At 31.0% G+C, this 22342-nt stretch overlaps 1 protein-coding gene across 1 annotated transcript; it reads right to left on the bottom strand.

Annotated features, from left to right (window-relative positions):
* Positions 1–6139: 6139 nt before the first annotated feature.
* On the bottom strand, positions 6140–21945 carry RASL10B (Ras-like, 10, member). The gene is made up of 2 exons (XM_051214496.1): positions 19433–21945; positions 6140–6552 (listed from the first exon to the last, which is right to left on the bottom strand). Exon 1 carries the CDS (start codon positions 20522–20524, stop codon positions 19919–19921), a length of 606 nt encoding a protein of 201 aa, XP_051067679.1. The 5' UTR covers positions 20525–21945; the 3' UTR covers positions 6140–6552; positions 19433–19918.
* Between the last annotated feature and the right edge of the window lie 397 nt (positions 21946–22342).

Raw genomic sequence — 22342 nt, 5'->3', positions numbered from 1 at the left:
GGGACGCATTTTTCTTTCAATTTGGTACCCATCAGCTAGATGTACCTAAACCCCAGAGTTGATGTTCACTCCGAGACTCAAACCCAGTACCGTTCACTTCAAACTTTATCATATTATCCACTTAGCTACTGAGTCTTGATAGCCACTTGCTTCCGTCATGAGGTTAACTTTAAACTCATTTGATACTGTTTGTTTGAACCTTCCCATTGATGTTTAGGACTGCAATTGATCATTCTCTTATGTCTAATATAAATTGTTTTCACAGTATAGTGAAATAAAGTTCAGTGCTTAAACCCAAATTTCCTAAAAGCATGTCTAGATAAAAAACCTGTAGTTGAATGTTGAGAAAGTATATTTTATACTGTGCCACAAGTTTTAACTGAATGATGAACTAACCTATAAACTTCAAAATTTTATTAGCACAATTATATCAGCTTTGATAATGAAATCCTAAAACCCTGTGAATATCTCGCAAGTTGTTTTCTGCCAATCTTGTAACATAAAATTAGATATCTTTACAACTATTTTACTTCATAAATATTTACACTCTACTTCATATTATTCAAGCGAGTTAATATACACAAACCGAAAAACTGCAAGCACCTTTTGAATGGTAGCAAATAGGGCAACTTAGGACAAGCATCTCGTCCTGTTTGAAATACTAGCTGAATGCTCCTAGGTTTAAGTATTGATGTTAACTTTGAATCCGAGAATGCAGCATCCAATGCCTAAAATACCAGTCCCTGATCTTCTAAAGTGCTGAGTTACTATACTTATCAAATTGTTCATAAAGTGTTCTGTTTACCATTATTAATAAGAAATAAGATTTCTTCGTTGTTGATATTCGGGAAAGTGTTTGTTCAATATCTGATGACATATGTGCTATTTAAAGTTTACATCTGGATATCTCTTGTTATCAGAGTACTACATAAATAAACAATCATAGTAGTAATAGTAGTACACACACGTACGGAAAACAACTGAAGACATTAACATAGTTTATCTATGTCCAAATGAAATATCATTCGATTAATAATCTACTAAATTTCTTTATAGACTCATGTCAAACTGTACAAGCTTCTTTAACCATCTAATAAAGAATTAAACTAGTATTTGTTAATCTTTTGTTCTATGAAATCGAACCTCAGTTCCGATCATAAATTTCAAATGAATCTTTTTGATTTAGTAGTTGAATTCATGAGTCAATTGAAGCTAAACCACCATGGAAAATCTGGAAACACTGGACGGCCTATTTCTTTTAGTTTGAAATAAGATTGTTTTATAAATTTTCTATCCAACTAATAAGTAATTTGAAACAGAATTCATTCGTAAATTAATTTAGTATTTTTTATAAACTTAATTAATTAAATTATGTTTTGTCTTTTATACTCTGTCCAGAACTTGACATATTTGATAAATCCATCTTTTTCATAATACTGACAAGAGTACAATGAGAATGAAACTTTCAAGATTATTAATACAATAATAATGAATGGTCTGAATTGTAATATATTGAAATCTAAATAGTTGTACACCATAACTTAGATTTTTATTGATGTCCGTTATTCAGTTTTCGACTAGTAAAAGCTTATTTTACATTATGGTACTTACTTACTTACTTATTTACTTACTTACGCCTGTTACTCCTCGTAAAGGAGCATAGGCCGCCGACCAGCAGTCTCCATACAACCCTGTCCCAAGCAATCCTTTCCAGCTCCCTCCATTTGTTATTCATCTTTTTCATATCTGCTTCTATTTCCCGACGTAATGTGTTCTTTGGCCTACCACTTTCCTGCTTCCCTTCAGGATTACAAGTTAGGGCTTGCCTCGTGATGCAGTTTGACGATTCGTGTAGTGTATGTCCTATCCATTTCCATCGTCTTTTCCTAATTTCCTCTTCAGTTCGAAGCTGGTTTGTTCTCTCCCATAGAAGGCTTCTGCTGATCGTGTTCGGCCAATGGATGTTGAGTATCTTGCGTAGACAGCTATCTATAAATACTTGCACCTTCTTGATGATGGTTGTTGTAGTTCTCCAAGTTTCAGCTCCGTACAGTAGAACTGCCTTGACGTTGGTATTGATGATTCTCACTTTGATATTGGTTGAAAGTTGTTTTGAGTTCCATATGTTCTTCAACTGTAGGAATGCTGTCCTTGCTTTGCCAATCCTTGCCTTTACGTCTGCATCTGAACCTCCTTGTTCATCGATGATGCTTCCCAGGTATGTGAAGGACTCTACATCTTCCCGAGTGTATGGTACGTCCTTTAATATTTGTATATAAGTGCTGGATATAGAAGATTCCAATACGCCGGCTTACCACCATGTATGACTAGTCAGCTAAGTAATTAATGATAATGAAGACTAATTACTTCACTGTGACTTGCAGTTCTCAATTACTATTACAGTATATAGTAGAGTATCCACTGTATTGGTTAGTTATGGTCCCAGTCTTCTGTAAAATGGCATGGATATTTATGAGAAGTTTGTATTTGCCACTTTTAAAATTGTTTTAATTGAATAATTTGATTTTACCATTGATTACAGAGGCTTGAAAAAAGCTATTAAAAGCATGTTAAACAAAAAATTTTTTCTGAATTCTCATGAAAATTTCCAGTCTAGTATGATGCAAAGATTTAGATTTACTTCTTTTAAATAATAATAATAATAATAATAATAATGAATCTCCGTTCATGTGACCTGTGGTAAACAGTTACGGCCAGTCTTTTATAATCCCCTTAGAAATAAATATATGGTTGCACGCACAGTACTAAATGAAAACATAAGCATCCATTAAAATCAGACATACTTTATCGAAACTAATATACATTTCAAAAACATCATAAATACGAGAAACAATGGATAGAAATACTTTAGACATTACTCTAGGTTAAAGTATAGTTATTTTCAATTCAGCTCTTAAAGGCATGAAAAGTCGTTCAAGTATATATTAATAAGATATGATTGAGAGGATATTATTAGTACTGGGGGAATCAAACACAACCATTGGTTAAAATATGTTTCAGCAGCTTGGTGTTAGTTGATTACAGCAGCTTGATCATAAAGAGATAAATAGGAAACCAAACAGCTGTCATTTCGCTACATATCTAAGCATGTTAATGAAGAAAACTATTCTCACTAGATGTGATGAATCTATTCTAAGTGGTAAGTGATTCTATTTCATGTATTACTGTAATATGGTTTCTGGGTAACAACAGAAATTGTAATTTGTGTTATGTATTACAAGCACATATACTGGTAGGATAGTTTTCAACGTAATTGATTCATGGAGATTAGATGGCAAGTTTTGGAAAATCATGTTTCCTACTAACTGATTTTGGGTGAACTAAATGGATAAGACATTTGAATGACTATAACAATTAAAGTTTAAATAAGGTCGGATACGTTTGCCGAAAGAAAGGTGAGAATTATTTAAACTTCAATTTTTGAGACCATTCATATATACATTCTACAGACAATGTTTTGTAAATAATTAGAACACAATTTCTGGCAAACTGTGTGTTCAAATTTGAACGAACGTCCATATAAATTGATAAACATTTATAGTTTTCCACCATTGTTGAACAAATATTACTGAACCATCTTTCTAGATTAGATAAAAGTGTTCTACTTGTATATAAAACCTTTTGATTAAAGAAACTGATAAAATATACTGATTTTATTTTTGAAACATAAAACTTAATAATGAAGGTGAAATAATGATGAGTCTATATTGCCGATTTCTAACATTTGAATCTCAGTCCCTCCCACTCTTTTAAGATCAAATTAAAAGCCATACATATTATATTTTGATTATTTCACAATCGTTATGATTTTTGATGCAACTCAAAACATTTTTTGCATTGTTTCACATGTTTTCTATGAAAAAACTACTTTCCTGTGGTGATGATGATAATAATATAAACCATTCTTATATAACAGGTTTTAAATGTAAACTATGTATATGTATTAACTCAAAGTGTGCATAAAATGAATTATTGGATCTAAAACTAAATTCTAATTTAACTTAGAAAATAAATAAATTGTAGACGAATTGCCAGTGGGAAAATGTGTCATTGTATTAACACTTGGTTATATATTTGATAATTTTTCTAATTGAACGCTTGATTCGGTTTCCTAAGTTCTAGTAACCCCCAGGCTATCTCTACACAACAACTTGAAGCCGAGAGAATATGAGCGAAATATGGAAACAACGCTTTACTCTAAGATTAGTTTATGTCCAGGAAATTAAGGGTATTTTATAGCATTTTAAACGGTCTTGGTTTTCTGGAAAGTTCTGCAACCCTTCTAAACATATTAGCATTATAGGTAATCAATCAGTAAGAAATATGACATGTGATTCCTTACTTTCTAGATGTTTCTGAGGAACTTCTATTTGATACTGACTAGATATTTCTCAGCGTCTTGTAGGGCCCCTTCGGGTTTACTTTAAGGGATTCTCTGGGTCTACCCAACAATATGTATATATTTATATGTTATTTCAGTAGTGTGTTCAAACACCATAATTTGTAATAAACTGCCATTAAACTAAACACAAAATAGTTACGAAATAATTGTTCATTTAAAATATTGAATGATCAACAATTTTAAGGTATTTAGTTAATTTGAAAGATTCATAGATTCTCCTTAAGTAATTTAAAAAAATATCTACACTAAAAATTGTGTTTTTACGGATGCTGACATGAAAATAGGATGACTAGAGGGGAAACCACCAATACACTTTACTCTTCATAAAATTCTATTTCATTTTATGATTTTGTTTCCGGTAAATTTTGTTTAATGTTACTTTTTATTCGATACTAAGCAAGTGCTTTTATTAGAACATTCTCAAACAGAACTTGATAAACAAAATAGAAAATTCTGAGTTAATACAATGAAAGGAAATGAAATAAAATACAAAATATTTTATGAATTTCCCAGTAGAAAGGTTTTAAAAAAATACTCGGTGAACTGATTTTAACTATCTGTGACGCTGACATTATTGTAATACTATTCTTTTCTTTATTGAGATAGATCCACATCAATGTTGGAGAATTTTAGGTAGTGAAAGTGAAATTCCATCTCAAACAGAATAATCACAACATTGATACTAACGAAAATACGTTTAATCAACAAGGAGAAATTTGTCAAAAAACAGGAACAACAAGCTTATGAAAAAATAGGTCATTTATTTCACGAATTGTCTTCAGTTAGCTACAACATTGAAACTAAAGTACTAAATACTTAAAAACAAAACGCATTTCATACTTTATAAAATAGTATCGGAAAATTTCTCATTAATGAAGATCCAAAAAATAACAATATTTATGAAAGAATTGTAAGTAATATTTTTAAGATTGGGTTTTGGAGATCGTTGAAGTTCATCACAACCATAAACCGATCAATATTAGACCATCATCGAAAACCTCGAAACAGTGGACGACCATTTCGTCCTAGTATGTGACTCGTCAGTAATGAGAATCTGCGACTTCCTACACGGGTCTTGAACTCAGAACCTTTGGTTTTGCATGAACTCCTTAACTCTGGACCACTGAGACAGTATCCAATGGTATTAATATCCAACTTCATCTAATCCACGATATTAAGCTGTCATCTTCAATTGCCTTTGTTCGGCAACTGCCCTCAGGTTTTTAATAGTAACCTAGCGTTATCTCAAGGAAATTATATTTATATGTTAAATAATGTGCTTATTATAGAGAAAAATACTAAAAAAGCATGGATACCGGAAATAAATGTTAAATGTATAACAATCACGAAAAACACTGATCATTCGATTTAGATGAGTAAAGCCCAGAAAAAACGTAAGTAAGAAGAAAGGAAAATTGATAGGTGTAGGCAATAAAAGGAGATAATACGCAACTAGTTGTTGCAAAATGAGGCCATCAAGACAAATTGATATTGATAACAGTATCATTTTGAATGCTCAAACCCAGTTCAAACTTTTTTCTAGCTATAAGTTTAGCAAAACGTAATATTTTTAGAAGTCGTTTACTGATTGATAACTTTGAATGGTTTTAGAATGCCCTGCATTAAGTCTGGAGATCGCACACTTGACCTTCTTTCGTGATTATTGCTGTTATATAATACTTTATTGATGAAAAACTCTTTATTATTATGATATGTGGCATGCACATCATTTTGTTTTAAAATAAATAAAACTGTTGTGTTTAGGCTGTAAACAGCTAAAGAGGGTTCATAAAATAGATAAGGTCAAATTATCTAGTTACATTTGTTGCTCATTGTTGCTTTTATTTACATTTGTTAATCGGAAAAAAGCCTGTCGATCAAGTATAAATTTCTTGTTTATATAATCCTCAACCACGCTGTCACGAGCAGCATTGCCAACCAACTCGAAAACTTCAGCCGTTATGTATTCGAGGACAGCTGCCAGCTCCAACACGTTCTGTGTAGTCACCCTTACGAAGGAGGCAATGGACACGACCAACTGGGAACTGCACACCAGCACGGGCTGATCGGGTTTTGACCTTAGCACGAGACTTCCCGCCTTTACCACCTGCATTCATTGTCCGTCAGAGCTGAGAAACATGCAAACAAACTATATCAAAATACAGATATTAAAAATAAGTTTATACTTGATAAATAATAAATCATTCATCATTTAATGCTGTGCACGTACATATAAAATAAGTATTAAGGTTTGTATGGTCTCAACTCAAAATAAAACTGATTCAACTATGCTTGATCTCAAATGTACTTACTATTTTAGCTGAATAGCATAGATTCATTTTATCTCGTTTGGTTCGCGTCAGATGCTTACAACCTGTGATATTTAAAAGTCATAATAACAAAATGGATTTAAATTACTTATATGAAAGAGTTTAGTTGGAATTCACTGTGAAAACACATCAGTATAATATGGCATGGGTGCAAATAAATTTAACAGGCTGAATAAAATATTGTAAATATATGCCTTATGTAGAAGAATATTCTACAACATTGACTGGAACGAGAGTCCAAAGGGCTAGAAACAGGTGATTACGTAATGAGCAAACATTGATAGTAAAATTAAGATGAATAAAGCTCAGTTAGTTAAAATGAAACTACTAATCTAGTAGACAGTTGAAATAAAAAGACATCATTCCCCTTTGAAGTTTAGAATTGTAGATTTTGCTTTTCTTTATTGACTGTAGTCACTCCTGTCTTATTTTCTTTAGATTTTTTATATTTGTCAATAAAATTCTGTGGGTAGCAGTTGTCGCCTAGACAACGTTGAAAACGTGATCGCTTAGTGACAAACATCCTTTTATTGCATCTTAAAAAATTCTTTTCAACTCTTTCATTTGATTACATTATTACGTCTTCTTATTTGAACTGTCTACTAGATCAGTAATTTTATTTTAACTAACTGAGCTTTATTCATCTTAATTTTACTATCAATGTTTACTCATTACGTAATCACCTGTTTCTAGCCTTTTGGACTCTCGTTACAATCAATGTTTTAGAATATATTTGACGCGAACCAAACGAGATAAAATGAATTCATGTTATTCAGCTAAAATCATCGTTCTTACTCTCTTCAAGAAACTGAAAATATTAGCAGTGACGAAGAAAATGGAATAACATGTTATTTGTGACCCTTTCCTTTATCGATTGAATTATTTACCAAGGTAGAAAGAGCAGTTATACAAATTTATGGTGAATTCAGAAGTCCGATTTATTAAGATGAATATTAATGACTTCAGCTGTATTTTAATGGTATTTACAAATTTGGCGGTATACAACTCATCATTTGGTAGAATTAGTTTTAGTCCACTTGATATCCTTTAAAAATAAAATGGACCCTTAATCAAACTTTATTATCCTCTGACCAGCCAAACACGACCTTGTTCAAAAGCTCAATTGATCACTTACTTTATTGTGTTCGTTGTGAAACTGAAACAATCGAGTCAGTGAAAACACATATATGAGGCGAAGTCATGGAGTCTGTCATCTTTCAAGATGTGACGAGAACTAGGAAAATGGCATTTGGCAGCAGTAGGTGTTTCTTTAGAGAGCTTTGCCAAGTCGTCCAGTTATCTTTCAATGAAATTGTCATCTAGAATACCTAGTATTAGTAAAATGGATCTCCTATGAATTGTCTGTATTTACAACGTCTATATGTTAATCCATGAAAATGAGACCATACCTGAGAATTTTCACGTGGTTTGTTTTGTACATGAAGGGTACAGAACTGAGTTCACTTACTAAATGATGTTAGGTTTACATTTATACTTATTTATAGTTCGATCTACTCTGTTCGTTAACAAGATATCTAGAAATAAAATAGCCTTATTACGTTCTTTTTCTCAGATGAACAATGATAAATAAATGAATGTTATTAAGTTTATCAGGTATAATATTATATTTTGTTTCATCAGTAAATTACCACTAAATTATCATCTATATGGAGAAAATAAATAACTAGCTAATTAATTTAGCCTTAAAGTGCATCATCCTCTATTTTGTCATCCAGTATACCAAAGCAATGCACCCAAAATTTAATCCAGGAGTAAAATCATTCAGTTGTCTATATTTTTTTCATATAACTATAAAATACAACATTCACTGTCTCGAGTGAATGTACGCTGGTGCTCGAATAAAGTACGTCTGAAGATAATATGAAATTACTTTAAATTATCAGATTTCCGATTCTGTTTTCAAGCCAAAAAGAATCTCATATACTATATTTGATAAATTTATCATATACAAGATTAGTTGGAGGAGTAAACAGTTTTTATTTACTATTGAAAGACCATGAGATCTCGTACGCAGATGACCTGCCTCTTCTATCTCGTATATATCAACAAATGCAGATCAAGACAAACAATGCAGCATCAGCCTCTGCATCAGTAATCCACAACATACACAATGGAAAAAGCAAGATCCTCAGGTATAACACACAGAACGCCAATCAAACCAATCACACGTGATGGAGAAGCTATGGAAGATGTGAAATCCTTCACGTACCTGGGAAGTATCATTGACGAACAAGAAGAATCTGATGCAGATATGAATGCAAGGACTGACGAAGCAAGGACAATGTTGAAGATAATATAGAACTCAAAACAACTGACTGTCAACTGACATCCAAATCAGAATCTTCAATACGAACGTCAAAACAGTTCTATTGTACGGAGCTGAAATGTGGAGAACTACCACAAGCATCATCAGAATGGAACAAGTATTTATAAACAATTGTCTACACAAAATACTCAATGTCTGTTGACCAGATACCATCAGCAACAGCCTACTTTGAGAGAGGATAAACCAGCTCCTATCTGAAGAGGAAATTAGGAAAAGACGCTGGAAGTGAATAGGACACAAACTGCAAAGGAAAAAAGGAATGCCAAAAAAACATACTACATTGGGAATTGTAAACAGACATAAAAAGGATGACTAACAACTGGAAAGTATTGCCCAATACCGAGTTGGATGGAGAATGCTGGTGAACGGTCTATGCACCTCCATGAAGGGTAACAAACCTAAGTAAATACGATCTCGGAGTTGTTTCCCTTTTTAGTTTTTAGTGATTCAATCGAATGTGTTTGATATCAAAGCTTATTGTTTAATCTTTCCTCAATGACTGTTGATTTTTTTTTAACTTAGTCTATTATGTACATTTTACTAAAAGATTTTAATATTTATTCATATCATTACATAAATCCTAAATCTTATTTACATAATGTGTTTAAGCATATTTACAAAACCAGAATAATTCTACTGTTTTTCATAGACTAAAACATTTATCTCTAATAAACTCAATGATGTGGTTTGTATATAGTTTCCACCACAGGCTGAATTCATTCAACCAACCGTTGAAAAACAGACAACATTTAATAGCCATTATTTCCTACCCTAATTATATGAGTACAATTAATTTAAAAATTTACTAAGCTTGAATAGAACAAGGTGATTTTTTCGGTTGAACAATAGTTTTACATTTAATAAACTGAATTAATTCATAACCTTTATAAAATTAAAATATTTGCTTAGTATTATTATCATTTCACAAGTAGTTACTAGAGAGTTAAAGAAGTTGACTTCATCAATTTGAGTAGAAGAAGAACTAAGAAGAAGAAGGGAGAGAAGAAGAAGAAGGAGAAGAAGAAGAAAGAAGACAAGACATCTATGAATAATTTGACGATAAAATTCATTTCTTATTATCTTATCAATTCGTTATTATAGAGTTATTTTAGTGTTTTACGTAACAACATTTTTGATTATAAATTAAAACTCAGTTACCAAGTTGTTTTACAATTACCAGAAAACAAAAACTTACAGATCAATAAATACTTTGTAATCAATAATATTTGAAATTGAATCAATAATACATTTTTGATAAAAGTTATGGAGATGGGGATGACAAACTTATTTTGTAAATATTTTTTTTGATAATACTTGCATTTATTTCGTTAACTTTCACAGATTTTACATTTACCATGACATGATTGTAAATATCGATTAAGTGCATGACCTTGAACACACTTTCTGTTGTGTAACTCTCATAGCATGACACACACTATTAACTGTTCGTAAATACAGCATTATACACACATTTCCCGTTCTACATTGTCTGTGGTTATGATAACTGAACTTTGAAATATCTATTATCTACAGTTATAGACTGCAGCCACATTTACATTATATTCTATGTCTGGTTATATTAGTGAAACCATAACAACCTCATTGGAATTATTAATTATCTATAATTGGGGATTCTGTTACCAAATACAACCACGAACACACACAAGCCTGCCGATTTAAGTAATGTCCTTTAACTTTTATTTGTATTTATTACTTATAGCTAATATATTATAATAATAACATTTGGACGTAATAACTTTATTGCTATTTTTGACTTAGTACATTTATTGGTTCACCACAAAGTCACTGAAATGTTATAACACATATAACGAATAGCATTATCGAAACTTGTTTAATAAATCTAAGGTTGTTAATAATGAAATAGGAATAACAAGTCAAAATTTCAATGCATTTATTAATGATAGTACGATATTTTGTTAACTGAACTGTTCATTCTTGAAATGTTGAATGTTTCTTTTTCTACAAAAATTGACATCAGTTGAAACTATAAGATAAATTGGATTACGAGGATTTATACATTAACTAATAACTTATTTTGTTCTCAAGTAATGATATCCAGGAAATGTGAAATCAGTAATAATAACATAACACTATCCAATTATTTCTACTGAGTTATACGTTCTTTTTACATTTCCTTAAAACTCTTGGCTTGTTAAACTATGATAAAATAATAACCACAAAGGATTATTTAAAATACAGTCTAATCTATCAGTTGACAAATAATTGATCTACAGAGTTTGATTTAAAAAAAGATCAGTATAGGGGTTATGGAGATTATTATGTTTTTGATTGAGATCATGAACCGATTGATGTTAGAGCAACGTTGGAAACCTGGAAGCACTGAACCGCCGTTTCACCCTATTGTGCGCATCCACGATTCCGCTCGCGGGAAGAAAAAAAGATGTCCATTTACTATGACCATCATTGCAAAGAACAAAAAATGTTTCATAAATGCCTTTGTTTTACTCATTCAAAGCTCTTTTCTTTCTTTTCTTTTCTTAATAAGATTTTTAATACCTTTATATCTTGCCTACAAGTTTTACATCATATGAATTGTAAACACTTAAGTCAGTTTACCAGAAATAATATTTAACTGATCAATTTAGTTAGTTTTTAAAGGAGGTGAAATATCTAAGCTTTTAGTATATAAGAATATAATTTATGCGTAGTACTAAATGAAACTGTATATATCTTCGTGTTTTTATTGGAGGTGGGGTATCTTCAGTGCTACTTCAGTTAAGAATACAGCTTAATATACGATAGACAGAATACAGAACACATAAATAATCTTCTGTTCATGTATTAAGAAATATAAACCAGTATGTTTCTAGTATGTATGGAGTATTATATTCAACAGTAAACCTTACAGGAAACAAATTATCCAATACTAACAGACAGAAAATGATCTACTAGTTAATCAAAAAACTAAAAAAATGTTACAAAATTCCAGAAACGTTTATAAACAAAAATTATTTTGATGGATTTGTAAGATACTACAATGTTAAACTCTTTTATGTGAACAAGTTATAAGTTGACCTATTACATAATAAAACTCCTGAATTCAATTCAATTAATTAAAATATTTCAAGTTTCATAACATATGTAATCCTATTTGAAAAGAATCGGTTATTACAAATACATATTCACAGGATTGTGGTAAAACTATCGGTGAGACTATAATTTATGGATGACATTTGAGTGACGCCAAAGTAACCTTGAGATTGTCTACCTACTTATTAGGGCTAAATGAGGGTTATAAGGCAGTTTAAACAATAAGCATTATGATTGACAGTTGATGGTTAGGGTTAGGAATTAGATTTACGGTTTTTCATAACGAACTGACATCAGCTAAAATGCCAAGATGCTATTTGGTCAAATGGGTAAGTGAATGTCGCGCCAAAATCGAAGACCTTTTATCCTATATATATATATATATATATATATATATATATATATATATATATATATATATTTTAAATGAAACTTATTGAACGGAAAAGTTATGTAAAGTATGAAAAACGGAAATATTTAAGGCTAATCTCATGGATTGTTGTGGTTAGAAGATTTATTGAAAACGAATGCATGTAAACAAATTCAACTCGGTCATATTTTTCAGCTTCACAATACCATAGTTCTTCATTTCAAAATAAATCTTATTTCTATTTCAGTTGGAGCATTTGGTTAACACATTTTGGAGATAGTCTTAAAAAAACTCGAAAAAAATGTTATAAAGAAATGGGTATCATAATTACTTCATTGAAAGATGCGTGTTTGGGTTCAAAAATAAGACGAAAATCACAGTAGATTAGGGAACTTTTTGGGTATGACTATAAACTTAGTTAAATTCTAACATTTTTATTCGTGAGACATGTTGAAAATGCTTGTAGTGCTTCTAAGTTCTACCTCATTTCCATCGAATCAATACTACTCCAGGAAGTAGGGAATAACTAACTGATGCTAAGGTCACCAATATATGTCTTTGACTTCTGTCAATGTATGATTACTACATAAGCTTTGCTGAGATGCCAGAATTCTGTTATAAGTGAACAGATGTTTTTTGGCCTAGCTCAGTTAATTTTCGTCTGATAAAAAGGACTCTGAATACCACACACTTTGCCAAGAAACGGAAATACCATTAGACTTAACTTAAACCAGTATCCAAACTTTGTAGTGTTAATATAGTTGAGTCGCTTAGGAACATGTGGTTTAGTCATACATGACAGATAGTTAATATCATAAAATAAAAAGCCTTGTTAATTTTATTCGTAACCATCATAATTGTCATGAGGTAGAAGATAATGTCTTTTCAATATAGCAAACATTGAGATTAATGTGACCGAATGAGCTATTATTCAGCCCTAATGTTGATTTTATGTGACAATATAGTCATCTTATTTTAAATATGTGCAGTTTTGTCAGTTATATATCATAGACAATTTTCATTAGCACAGGATGAAGTAAAAATTTTCTTTCATTTTCTTGATAAGATTGAAATTGTTCGTTCTTGTCTATTACTTCATTTTATATTCACATGATTTGAATTTGCTGATTATAACATATAACCCTATAATATAATTTTTTGAATCGTCTAATACATATCATTCTTCAACCTTACTAATGACGTATTTTATGAGTATTTGAAACATAAAAGAGGAAGAGTGTATTTGTAAAATCTCAGCGAAAGAATTTGAAGTAAATCCAACGTTTCGCCTGGCAATCTAGTCCACGCTCTTTCAAGGAAAATATAATCAAACAACAAAATTATCGAATATAAATAGGTACATGGTTCTCTGGTTTACTATATACTGAATAAGTCATCCAATCAACGTTAACAGTGTTAAAAGTATGCATTTAGATTAGTATGTAAGAGGTAAGTGGTGTGAATTTACTTCAAATTCTTTCGCTGAGATTTTACAAATATATATTCTTCCTCTTTAATGATTCACATTAACTCGGCGCCCAAATGTTCTGAAACTATTCGTTCTAATCTAGACGAAAGTTCTTATTTATTTGAAACATAATCAGCTTATAATTCACTAGTCTTAATTCATAACATCGACTAATTCAACCATATACCCTTGTAATACTGTCTACTATAATCTAATATATATGGATTTATTATGTTAGTGCCTAAAAACAAAATTATTGGGAATCGTAAATATAAACACGTTTTCTTCTTCTTTGGATATTACATAGAGGGATTTAGAATACTATCCTTATTTATAACTGATAATACAGTTAAAAAGAAAAACACTTTCAAACTCCAACCAAATTAACTAGTTTTTGTTTATATCAAGAAAGACATTTCCAGTCGAATTTAAACTACACATTTCGTTACTGTACAGATATTCTCATTATGGAAAAAAAATATTAAAAAAAAAACACAACACATTTCTTTTTGCCAGAATCAAAATGAAAGTTAAAATATATTTTCAATAAATTATCCGTTAGACTAACATTACACTTTTATTTCCAAATGACTTTGATCTTAGATACACGAGAGAGAAAAAATCAAGAAGAAATTGCCAGAAAACAAGCGGTTTAAATGTCGTTTTATTTCAAGTCGATAAAAAAATGTTTGTTAACGAGCTTTTTTTCAAAAAAAGAGAGAAAAAAGAGAAGAAAAAAGAAATTCATCTTTACTTTAAAACTTTAACTTGTGTAATTTTACTGTCAAATATTCAGTCAGTCTGGCAAATCATTTAAATAAAGTCAATTGTTCAAAGTATTGTAATAAGATTGTTACAAATGAAGAATATAAATATTTATTCAAAATTGTTCCATTACTTACTTATGCCTGTTACTCCTCGTGAAGGGCATAGGCCGCTCACCAGTATTCTCCATACAACTCTGTCCTGGGCAATCCTTTCCAACTCTTTCCAGTCGTTATTCATCTTTTTCATATCTGCTTTTATTTCCCGACGTAATGTGTTCTTTGACCTTCCTCTTTTCCGCCTTCCTTCAGGATTCCAAGTTAGGGCTTGCCTCGCGATGCAGTTTGACGATTTGCGTAATGTATGTCCTATCCATTTCCATCGTCTTTTCCTAATTTCCTCTTCAGCTGGAAGTTGGTTTGTTCTCTCCCACAGAAGGCTGTTGCTGATGGTGTCCAACCAATGGATATTGAATATCTTGCGTAGACAACTATTTATAAATACTTGTACTTTCTTGATTGTGGTTGTTGTAGTTCTCCAAGTTTCAGCTCCATACAGTAGAACTGCCTTGACGTTGGTATTAAACATTCTTACTTTGATATTATTCCATGGTCAAACTTTAAATTAGCTAAGTATATCTCAATGAAGTAATCGGGTATAGAAATTTAGAAAAAAGATTAACTACAGTCTTAGATTCTAATTTGTTGATCTGAAAATACATTGGTTGTTGAGAAACCAGAAGTTTTTTGAGTTGGATTTTATGTAGAGTTATGAGTGCTTATGACTGAGAAATCTCAGACGTTTTTCTATAGTTTCTTAGTTAATGTCAAGAAATGTATGACGCGGAAATAACTAGTTTTTTTTAAAAATAGGCCTTTTTATCCAGAAGAATTCAAATTTTCATAAACAAAATTCCCAGAACTGATACAATCATACACATAGGCAGTTAAATACTAATATACTAATGATGTTCACTGAAAACCATCCTATATCATGGATCATCTAGAAATCAAAGTGAAACTTGAAGGTCTTATATTGTTGTTTTAAAAGTATCTTACTAACTGCAAGACATAAAAGCAGTGAGTTGAGTTATTCGTGAAAAGACCTAAGTTTCAAGCAGGTTCGATAAAATTTTTAATTATTTAAACACACAAACGTTGTACAACGAGCCACTAAATACATGTGCGCCGCATAAATCATACGATTTGTGTGAGAGCCGGGATACTGTCCAGGCGCCCGAACCGAAACAGATGGTTTTCTTAGGGAGCCTACCTGAAGCCTTTGACCTAAGTGGAGCATCATAAGGAGATTCAGTCCCATGGTAGCCAGTGATCAACGAGTGATTCATACGATAATTGTTCCCTCAGGATCCTAGAGTCCGTGTGCACTACTGGTTTGCAATCAGGGTTTTCCAACTCCCTTGGGCGGATCATCCATATCTACCAACCCGCCTAAACAGACAGATATTCGCCTTTTGTCTTCTCGATTACATATAAAACAGTAATGCCGCGAGAAGGCAGTGAGTAAGAATTCCCTGGCAGTGGCTGTATGCACGTGGCCATGTGAGAGCATTTGGAGAGGGAGAAATGACTCTCCCCACTTTCAGCCGTACTAGGGAATTTGCGAGCCCTTGATTTCAATAGTTATCTTTAGTCTTTTTTACATCCTATTAAATGATTATCCAAATGACCTACCACTACTCAATTTATTTTTAAACTGATATCGTACTATTTAATCTGATAAGCGTCATTAGTAATTGAATTTATGTGGATCAATTCAACATGTATTCATACATCAACATCAACTATAAATAAAGATACAGTAAATAAAAATGTTTTAAGTAGTCGGTTTTGTTAGAATAAAGTTAGTCGCTTATTCATAGAAGAACAGGAAAACGTTTACAAATTTTGTGTTATAAAACTTGTTAAATTCATACAAATTTTATTCTAAATATTAATCTGTGAATTAATAATCTATTAATAATTTTATAGTTGAATTCATCAGTCTATTAAATCTAGACCATCATGAAAAACCTGGAAGCACTGGACGGCCGTTTTGTCCTATTATGAGACTCCTCATCTACAATCCCGCTTGCGGGATTCGAACCGAGGACCTAACGGTTTTGAGCGCGAACGCGAGTTGACCCATCGTTATTTTTCTTTAGAAAAATTGATTTCGGTCATTTAATTTGTAGTGTTGATGGTTTAAGTGTAAAACGTCATACATTAAACAGTGGAATTTTTAAATTAGACAGATTAAAATAGTTATGTTGAGTCCAATGTTTGACAGAACAATTAAAAATACATAAAATAACTGAGGATGCCGCATTATTTAAATTTGTTTTCCAAATAGAATCCTTCACATATCTGGGAAGCATCGTCGATAGACATGGAGGTTCAGATGCAGACGTAAAGGCGAGGATCGGCAAAGCAAGGGCCGCATTCCTACAATTGAAGAACATATGGAACTCAAAACAACTTTCAACCAATATCAAAGTGAGAATCATCAATACCAACGTCAAGGCAGTTCTACTGTACGGAGCTGAAACTTGGAGAACTACAACAACCATCATCAAGAAGGTGCAAGTATTTATAAATAGCTGTCTACGCAAGATACTCAACATCCATTGGCCGAACACGATCAGCAGAAGCCTTCTATGGGAGAGAACAAACCAGCTTCGAACTGAAGAGGAAATTAGGAAAAGACGATGGAAATGGATAGGACATACACTACACGAATCGTCAAACTGCATCACGAGGCAAGCCCTAACTTGTAATCCTGAAGGGAAGCAGGAAAGTGGTAGGCCAAAGAACACATTACGTCGGATAATAGAAGCAGATATGAAAAGGATGAATTACAACTGGAAGGAGCTGGAAAGGATTGCCCAGGACAGGGTTGGATGGAGAATGCTGGTGAGCGACCTATGCTCCTTCACGAGGAGTAACAGGTGTAAGTAAGTAAGTAAGTAAGTTTCCAAATAGAACTGACTATTCATCAATATAATAGTAAAAATAAACCATTAATCTTAAAATATAAAGAATTAAAATTTATTGAATGATTAATAGATAAATAAATGTTGTTCAACTCTTTCCAAACACTTTCGTGTAGTCAAGACACTAGTTTAGATTTCGTTAAAGTTTTTTCATGAATTGTTTGAAGTTAGAAATAAACAGCATTGGATGCTGGCTCATTGGTCTAGAGGTTAAGCGTTCGCGTGTGAAATCGAAGGTCCTGAGTTTGGATCCCGCGAATAGGATTGTGGATGAGCACTGCCGAGAAGTCACATACAAGGACAAAACGGCCGCCTAGTGCTCTCAGGCTTTCCATAGTGGTCTAGCTTTATTTTACCTATGAGTTCAACAATCAAAGTTATTATATAACATAATGAGTAGAAGCGCTCTAAACGAACGTTATTTTAAGGTTCGGTTAAAAAAACTGGTCACAAAGTTCATAGAATCAAAGACGTCATCGTAATAAATAGAAACGGAGATTATAAGTAAATATGATTGGTAGCTAGAGTAAAATCCAGGAAGCGCGTTTCGTCCTATTCGGGACTTCTTAGCTAGATGTACCTGCATCCTAGAGTTAATGTTCATTCCGAAACTCAAACCCAGTACCATTTGTTTCAAACGCCATCGCGTTATCCACTTGCTTACTGAGCACAGGTAACTTCTAGCTTATGTAATAGGGTGACGTTTTGACGCACTTTTGTATTGTTTGTTTAAATTCTGTCCTTGATATTTAGGACTGCAATTGATCAGTCTCTAGTTGACGTATGTACATCCTGTGCGGATTACCTCGATATTGTCTTAAGTCACTAGCAATATAAGCAAAGACGGATAGTTGCTAGCAGTGGAATCCTGAACATCAATGGGAAGATTTAATCAAACAGTAGAAAAATTAAAAAGGAGATTATTTTAACAACCTAACTGTTTTAGAACATGTATTTAAAAGCAATAGTATTCAATATATTAATAACTTTTCTGATCTAAAATAACTTTAATAGGATTATCAGTGTTGGGTTTTTGAGATTATTAAGTTTTTAATTGAGATCATGCACCGATTGATGTTAGGCTGTCATTAAAAACCTAGAGGCACTTGAAGACCAATTCGTTCTATTGTGGGACTCCTCAGCAGTGCGCATTCACAATCCCGCTCACGGAATTCGAACCTATTTCGATCTGAAAATTTAAATATATAACCAACTTAGTAAGCATTCGTTAGACTGGATTTACACATAATTCAATATTTCATCATTGACTCACACACTACTTCTTTTTTTTAAAATATGATCATTTAACATTCAAATTTACGTTTTTAATCTTCCATACCATTATTCAGTTTCATTTAATCAACTATGAAACTTTATCTTCGATTCATAATCCTTATTTCCTTTTTTTTACATTTCTGTTACAGATTTTATGTCCTTCAATAATGATCCAATTATTTATAAACAAACTATAAACTCTTTAATTTAACACTACATTAACACTAAAAAGAATAGATAAACGAGTGAAATTAGTAATGTTTATTTGTTATATGAATTCTAGTATTGCACAGCAATATCAATAACATTAGTAATAGTACTAATAATAGTAGTAATAATAGTAGTAATAATAGCAATTATAATTATAATTATAATCGTAATAATATTTACTATAATGATACCCTCTGGATTAATGTGAGTAATATTTTTCAGAATATTTTGTTCCATTTCATTTTCTTTAATTGATAAGTTTATAGTGAATAAATCTTATGTATATATATAATAAGTTGCTATAATCCATCCATTATAATGCATGGAATATCTTGTCTAATTCAATAAAGTTAATCATAAGTGAATGAAGGTAGGGGGAAAAAGTTGAAGAATTAAAAAAACACTTAACAAAAGAAATAGAAGCAGAAATAAAACTGAAAAATAACTCAAAATATCTAGAACTAGCCTTTTCACATGAACATGAGTTTTTAATTGATTACATCATCATCATCATCATCATCATCATCATCATCAACAGTGTTACAAAAAATAATCAAATCATTAGCATAATTGTCGTTGTTGTAGTAAGTATATTTTTATTTATGTGCCTTATTTCTGTTATCATTTATACATTTAAGGATAAGGAGTGAAAAAAAAACACAAGAATCACATTATTGAACATTGATTATTTCTTAATGCATTTTGTACTGCTCTAGCTGCAGTAGGCTTATGTGCCTGTTCTCTATTCTCTAAAATACGCATTAACTCTCTGAAAACATTCATGACATGCCAATTGTATTTAGCAGAACATTCAACAAGTATAGTACGTTTCCATTGTTTTTTAATAATCATATTTATATCACGACGTATATTAAATCGATAATTAGGATTATTTAAATGAACCATTTGTAATTGTCCTTGTATTGGCATAGTGATTGCTGAAGATGATGTAGAAGATGTTGAATAAAATGATGGTATAATATTATTTGAATTAAATCCATTTGTAATTTGTTGTAATAAATCAATTTTATTTGCAACTAATAATAATGGTACATCATTAAATTCACTAACAATTTGATCACGTAAATGACGTATATGTTGAAATGATGATTCTGAATTAACATCAAAAACTAAAATAAATGCTGAAGCATTTCTTAAACCCCAACCACGATAATTCTCCCATTCCTCAATAGAATTAGTTGGAAATTTTTTATCAATTGGTGGACAATCTATTAAACGTACATAATAAATACGATCATTGAATGATATCATTGGATCGTAATATTCTGGATGTTTACAAGTAGGAAGAGGATTTCCAGGATCAATACAATGAATAAATTGTTTAATTAATGTAGTTTTACCAGACTGACGACTACCAAGTACTGGAACACGTAGTATATGATCAGAATATTCTACAGAGGATGATGGTTTCACTTCATAAATCAAGGTACTATTAGATAGATTATTGTTTGTGTTAGTAGTCTTAATAACGTTACAATTAATATTACATGAAACAGTGTTAGGTCCATTGGTTGATTTCAATGTTGGAATAGATGAATAAGATTGTAAATCAAAAATATTTTTCAATGGTATACATTCACTGAGTTTATTTAATGAAGACGATTTTTTCGATGAAATTATTAATTTTAATGTTGTTGATGATGCTGAAGATGATGATACTGTTGGTGATGTTGATGATGTTATAAGTGATGGAAAAAATTTTATACGTGAACGTGAAAATTTCACATGATGATCATGTATACATGTTGATCTTGTTGATTTTTTCTCATTTATTTCTTCTTTATTTACAAATTTTAATAAATTTGCATCATCTTGACGTAATAATTCATTTTGATTAATAAGTGATTTGATATTAATTTCATTAATATTACTAATTTTTGCTTTACAAATTGATTTACATTTATGTAATATAATAGGTGTTGTTTCTTCAATAGTATCAGCATTTGATTCTGTATTATGAATAATTGAAATCTTTTGTTTTGGATGAACTTCATTATTTTTCTTTTTTTTACCTTCTTCTAAATCTTCTTCACTCGTACTGATTTGTTCCCAACCAGCAAGCCTGGCAGCTGACCCACTACGTAAATATTTGAGTTTAAAAATTTGGTCTGTGATAATTTATACAATCGAATATTTCGGTATGTAATAATAATAATAATAAAATAAATATCTAATGGTCTTAAGTACATATATTAAATTATTATGTATAATGAATAATTTAATTCTGTATAATAATCAAAATATTTAATTATTTTAATGAAAAACATATACTACTAATGATTAGAAATGATGAGTAGTATTATGAAATTATTAAACTGTATATTAATTTAATTTTACTATAATAAATAAGATCCATTTTCATTCATCTTCATTATAATGTTCAATATTAGGCATCATTTGTTAAAAATGATAAATAATTCAGTAATGATATAATCCATTTTAAAGTTTCTTTAATGTCTTCTACAAATACTACTATTATTATAATCGTTGATGTTATATATTTAAGTTTATTATTATTATTATTTTGTTTACAAGGAGAATATATATTCACGTTTTCTTTCCTGTCCTACATCAAAATAAAATTTTATTCGATAAAAAATGAACAGAAACTTGGTTTGGTAAACGTAGAAAGCATAACAAACTAACTGACAGTGAATCTGTCAATTCATAAGCACATATATTATATATATACATATAAACAACCACAGACTTTAAAGTCCATATATATATATATATATATATATATATTAGATGCTGAAAGAATACTGATAAAGACATGAGTAGTGCATACAATATATACATACACATATATTATATACATATCGATAAACATAAGATCTGTTTATCGTTTGTATTAATGTAAATCTGCGAAACCGTCTTTTAAAAGAACCAATGGAAAAAACTTTAGATTATATGCACCAGTCTATTTACTCTAAATGAAATAAGAGTTAATGTTAGGCAGGCATCAAGAGAAAAAGTGTATCAGGGAGAGAGAGAATTATGAAAATCATCCATAACATATCTTATTGTGTGTTTAGGTACATAGAAAGTAATTCCATAGAACTAAGT

The sequence above is a fragment of the Schistosoma haematobium genome, chromosome 2, assembly GCF_000699445.3.
Source record: "Schistosoma haematobium chromosome 2, whole genome shotgun sequence".
Classification (NCBI taxonomy): domain Eukaryota; kingdom Metazoa; phylum Platyhelminthes; class Trematoda; order Strigeidida; family Schistosomatidae; genus Schistosoma; species Schistosoma haematobium.
Note: the sequence above shows the minus strand (reverse complement) of the source record. Positions and strands in the feature narration are given on the sequence as shown.

Bases quoted from the DNA above. Each gene is read 5' to 3' on its own strand.
- RASL10B (XM_051214496.1), bottom strand. From the start codon at position 20,524: ATGATATCATTCAATGATCGTATTTATTATGTACGTTTAATAGATTGT.